This window comes from Bubalus bubalis, chromosome 19 (genome assembly GCF_019923935.1).
Source record: "Bubalus bubalis isolate 160015118507 breed Murrah chromosome 19, NDDB_SH_1, whole genome shotgun sequence".
NCBI classification, from domain to species: domain Eukaryota; kingdom Metazoa; phylum Chordata; class Mammalia; order Artiodactyla; family Bovidae; genus Bubalus; species Bubalus bubalis.
The window spans coordinates 21,736,666-21,742,402 of record NC_059175.1 but is presented as its reverse complement, the minus strand read 5'-3'; the positions used below and the strand labels follow the sequence as shown (position 1 = coordinate 21,742,402).

General features: G+C 44.2%; 1 protein-coding gene across 1 annotated transcript; it reads right to left on the bottom strand.

Annotated features, from left to right (window-relative positions):
* Window positions 1–910: 910 nt before the first annotated feature.
* Window positions 911–2,172, bottom strand: LOC102396972 (stathmin-like). Its single transcript, XM_044932418.2, has one exon. The coding sequence runs from the start codon at window positions 1,952–1,954 to the stop codon at window positions 1,523–1,525; it is 432 nt and encodes a 143-aa protein (XP_044788353.2). The 5' UTR covers window positions 1,955–2,172; the 3' UTR covers window positions 911–1,522.
* Between the last annotated feature and the right edge of the window lie 3,565 nt (window positions 2,173–5,737).

The following is a 5,737-nucleotide window of genomic DNA, read 5'->3' as shown; positions in this document are numbered from 1 at the left end:
AGCATCTTTTAATTTCATGGCTGCAGTCACCATCTGCAGATGGAGCCCCCCAAAATAAAGTCTGACACTGTTTCCACTGTTTCCCCATCTATTTCCCATGAAATGATGGGACCGGATGCCATGATCTTCGTTTTCTGAATGTTGAGCTTTAAGCCAACTTTTTCACTCTCCTCTTTCACTTTCATCAAGAAGCCTTTTAGTTCCTCTTCACTTTCTGCCATAAGGCTGGTGTCATCTGCATATCTGAGGTTATTGATATTTCTCCTGGCAATTTTGATTTCAGCTTGTGCTTCTTCCAGCCCAGAGTTTCTCATGATGTACTCTGCATATAAGTTAAATAAGCAGGGTGACAATATACAGCCTTGAAGTACTTCTTTTCCTATTCAGAACCAGTCTGTTGTTCCATGTGGCTTCCTGACCTGCATATAAGTTTCTCAAGAGGCAGGTCAGGTAGTCTGGTATTCCCATCTCTTTCAGAATTTTCCACAGTTTATTGTGATCCACACAGTCAAAGGCTTTGGCATTAGTCAATAAAGCAGAAATAGATGTTTTTCTGGAACTCTCTTGCTTTTTCCATGATCCAGCAGATGTTGGTAATTTGATCTCTGGTTCCTCTGCCTTTTCTAAAACCAGCTTGAACATCTGGAAGTTCACGGTTCACATAGTGCTGAAGCCTGGCTTGGAGAATTTTGAGCATTACTTCACTAGCATGTGAGATGAGTGCAATTGTGTGGTAGTTTGAGCATTCTTTGGCATTGCCTTTCTTTGGGATTGGAATGAAAACTGACCTTTTCCAGTCTTGTGGCCACTGCTGAGTTTTCCAAATTTGCTGGCATATTGAGTGCAGCACTTTCACAGCATCATCTTTTAGGGTTTGTAATAGCTCAACTGGAATTCCATCACCTCTACTAGCTTTGTTCATAGTGATGCTTCCTAAGGCCCACTTGACTTCACATTCCAGGATGTCTGGCTCTAGGTGAGTGATCACACCATCCTGGAGATGTTATTAAGGTGCATTTATTCTAAAGATAGTTCAGGTGCTGTGCCAGACTTCCTTCTTTTTTTTTTTTTTCCACTGCCACCAACAGAACTGTGCAGTTTTATTAACCATTCAAGTACAGTAGCATCTGTAAGATCGGGACAGAATTGGGATTTAAAAGCGAACAGATATTCAGCATCTAACAATTTGAAAGAAGCCACTACATACTCGTTTCACAGACATGTTTTTATGGAGCCAATACAGGACTAGCCATTAACCCAGCACACCAGGTGTACTGAAGTAGAAAAGATGCAACCAGAAAAATGGCTACATTAGAAAGACTTCAACACTTTAGAAAAAGAGTAAAACACTTTTCGTTTCTCCCCTTTAGCCCCTAAAACAACATCATACCGTCTGGATCTACTTATACAGTCCTACATCAGCTTCTAGAATATTTGTCAGGAGGGCAAAAGTAAAAGGACACTGGCCAGTACAGTCTTTGGATATTTAGGAAGGGGAGGGGGAGAAAGTTCTCAGAACAAGTTAGTTGGCTTCAGTCTCATTAGCAGGATCTTTGGATTCTTTGTTCTTCCGCACTTCTTCAATGTGCTTGTCCTTCAGCGTGGCGGCCATCTGTGCCTCTCGGTTCTCTTTGTTGGCCTCCATCTTGTGGGTCAGCTTCTCTTCCGCCATTTTACTGAAGTTGTTGTTCTCCTCTATCGCTTTCTGAAGCACTTCTTTCTCACGCTCCCCTTTCTCAGCAAGCTGCTTCAAGACTTCAGCTTCATGGGACTTGCGTCTTTCTTCTGCAGCTTCTAATTTCTTCTGAATTTCCTCCAGGGAAAGATCCTTCTTGAGAGGGGAAAGGGGAAATTCTGGGACAGATTCTTTTGATCGAGGGCTGAGGATCAGCTCAAAAGCCTGGCCTGAGGAACGCTTCTCCAGTTCCTTCACCTGGATATCAGAAGAAGCCATGGTGAAGAGAAGACAAGAGACTGGCAGTGTACCCTACAGGATTCACTGGCAAGGAAAACCCTCTTTTCTTTGCTCCCAGTCTTCTGCCACCCAAAGCTGTCCGAGCCCGTGGGCCGAGAGGACTGGACAGCTCTCGTGGGGGTGTCAGCCTTCCGTGGGCAGCCTCACGAACACTGGCGGGGATGCTGCCCTTTCCGGCCCGCAGTCTGGCCCTCAGGTTGCTCCCTGGGGGCGCTGCCCCGCCCCTGCAAACAATGGGGACCCCAGCGGGGCCGCGCCTGCAGGGGGGCAGGGGAGGGTGGGCCTACGCCCCCTTCAGACTTCCTTCTTTAGTCACCTGGTTCCTACCACCTCCCCTTACCTCTCTCCCCCATTTTCTCCCTCCCCTAACCCTGATCTGGCTCTGCTCTGAGAAGCTGATCCATATGGATCCCACTGCATATTAAAAAGCAGAGACATCACTTTGCCAACAAAGGTTCTTATAGTCAATGCTATGTTTTTTTCAGTAGTCATGCATGGATATGAGAGTTGGATCATAAAGAAGGCTGAGAGCCAAAGAATTGATGCTTTTGAATAGTGATGCTGGAGGAGACTCTAAGAGTCCCTTGGACGGCAAGGAGATCAAATCAGTCAATCCTAAGGGATATCAACCTTGAATATTCATTGGAAGGACTGATGATGAAGCTGAAGGTGAAGCTCCAGGACTTTGGCCACCTGATGTGAAGAGCCAACTCATTGAAAAAAACCCTGATGCTGGGAAAGATTGAGGGCAGGAGGAGAAGGGGGCAACACAGGTTGAGGTGGTTAGATAGCATCACAGACTGAATAGACATGAATCTGAGCAAACTCTGGGAGGTGGTGGAGGACAGAAGAGCCTAGTATGCTACAGTCCATGGGGTCTCAAAGAGCCAAACACAACTTAGTGACTGAACACCAACCACATGGTTCACACAAAGGGTATCTCTGTCTTCTGGCTTCCAGTTGTGTCTGTTCAGTATGGAGTCCCAGCAGATCAGAGGAGAGGGATGAATGAGGTCCAGCATTTGTTCCGGGGTTCCCTGCTGTTAGGTTGCTTGGATTGCTGTATCCATCCATCCATGAGTCACAGCTCTTCTCAAGATATGGCCTGTATACATTCTCTCCTTCTAGGTTCTAGTAACTTCTTTTTCTCCTCTTTAGGCCTAACACCTTGGCTACTAATAAGCCTCATGTTACTGTGTTGTCCCTGTGGTTCCCCTTATACCTGTAGCTTTGTAAGTAAATGTTCCTTACAGTATCTTATTTCAAGTGTGCCATCTGCTTGCCCACAGAACCCTGATGGTTCCAGTCTAGATACATCCTGTAATCTTCATGGGAGATAGTATCCTCTACAACAATAGAGAAGTGGGAAATTGGGATTGCTCTGGTTCAGTTCCTCAGCCCTGAATTTCAGAAGATAAATGCAAAGATGTGACAATAATGATATAACTCCCTGACCTCTTTTGCATATCCTGTGGTTCGAATAAGTAAAAGGGCTTGATTTCGGGGGGTTTGGAGCTCTAGGACTGGGACAAGGAGGATGGTTTATTTGGAAAGTGGTGTGTTGGCTTTTGTGTTCATCTGAATAAAGCAGTGATGTGATCATTTCCACATCTCGTGTTCTTTGGCTCCTCCAACTCTTCTCTGAATAGTAAATTGTAGATAATCTCCAGGCTTAAAATTAGTGTTAAAATCTAATTTTTGGGGGGTTTTCTTTTTCATATTGGGCCTTTAAATAATGATTAAACTTCCTGGATTTGGAATTTTGGGAGTTCATCTTTCCAAACAGGATTACATTTTAATATTTTGTAGTCACAATTGCAAGTGATATCCAAGAGAAAGTAAAGTGCTGTGGACAGTTGCTGAGGATGTATACTGACATCTCTAGGGGGCAACATCCAAGCTTACTATTATGCAGTGTGCAACCTGCACAACAGCGTACAGTGGTCCAAAGAGGGCCCACAATCTCCTCTGGCACTGATGTGACAGAATTCAGCTGAAGTTCAACCATCGCCCGCACTGCGTCAGGCCTTTATATATTTTAAGCTTATGCCTTAACTTGAACGATCTGATTTACAGTCTGAATTTTGCTTTAAATTTAGCTCTTTCTATAGTATAGCCAAACATTTCACTTACAACGTTTCAGTGTTGGAGAGTACTCTGTGGTCAGTTTAATTTGGGGGCATCAGAATAAGGAAAAGGAACTCTGGATCTAGTATTTGGGGACCTGGATTCAGAACTTAGCTGGACATTTATGAACAGATTCTGTTAGGACTCTCAGAACCTCAGGTTTCTTAACTATAAAACAGGGTTAATTGAGGCTTTTTTGGGGTAGGTTTCAAGGGATAAACAAGATTACATGTCTGAAAGAGTCTGATACACAATAAATGCTTACTAAGTATTGGTTTACTCTGACAAGGCAAAGCTTGTAAAAGTGAAATAGCTTCTTACAGTGCTGTTATATGTGAATTTTTAGAAAGGAGAACCTCTCAGATGATGGTTTAGAAATGTCTTCATGTAATAAGAACTTTTGAGAGACTTAAGAGGGCTGTTTAGTGGAGCTGAGGGTGGCTGCCCACAGCATTCAGCTCCAGCGCTAGAAGTGTGAAGTCCTTAGATTGTTCAAAAACTGCTCCGTGGTTGGTGTTTTTCTCTCTGACATCATGGGTTGTCCTATCTAATGACAGGGCCATCTGTGATGAGGAATTCCTCTTGTTTGCACAACCTCCTTTGGTGGTTGGAGAGGTCAGATAGTTAGAGCTGGGTCTTTCACCTTTCTTCTTATTGGCAATGGCATGTTTCTCCATTTGGAATTCATCTCATCTATCGATGTAGGATATGGGGAGGTGATGTTTAGGTCAAAGTGTTGTCATTAATCAGAGAAGGCAATGGCACCCCGCTCCAGTACTCTTGCCTGGAGAATCCTGTGGATGGAGGAGCCTGGTAGGCTGCAGTCCATGGGGTCGCTAAGAGTTGGACACGACTGAGCGACTTCACTTTCACTTTTCACTTTCATGCATTGGAGAAGGAAATGGCAATCCACTCCAGTGTTCTTGCCTGGAGAATCCCAGGGACGGGGGAGCCTGGTGGGCTGCCATCTATGGGGTCGCACAGAGTCGGACACGACTGAAGCGACTTAGCAGTAGTAGTTGTCATTAGTGCCAAGATGTTGAGGCATCCCCAGTGAATAATAGATGCTCTCAAACTCCAGAGGTCTGAGGTCCAAAAAGTAAAACTATTGGGTGAGATCCCTATGGATGGTCAACTCCACAATGGACTCTTGTTTGCTGGCTTCCTGCTCTTAGCTCTTCCTGTCAAATCTCTAGGATATTGTTGTGCTTGGTGAGGGGATTGAGGAGTGGGAAGTGAAGCATGTTATAAAGTAGAGAGGGGTTTGACCTGCACCATTTACTCTGCTGATAGATGACTCCTGATTCTCTAAGCCAAACTTTTCCATCTTCTGTGTTCTAGGAGCCAAAACAATTGAGGAGGATGGATTCCAATAACAATAAGGATATCTTACATTTGTGTAATGCTTTGTCCTCTGGAAAGCAGCTTTGCCTCTGTAATCTTACTTGACCCTCATATAAACCCCATGAGGTGTTTTGGGAGGCATTATTTTCTTTATTTTACAACTGTGAAATCCAAGAAGATATAAAGTGTCTCGCCATGATCTCATAGTACATAAGCGATAGAATCCGGATCTCTTGGATCTTTGTCTAATATTTTTCACATTACACCAAATCATCCTGAGCATTCTTTCTT

Bases quoted from the DNA above. Each gene is read 5' to 3' on its own strand.
- LOC102396972 (XM_044932418.2), bottom strand. From the start codon at position 1,954: ATGGCTTCTTCTGATATCCAGGTGAAGGAACTGGAGAAGCGTTCCTCA.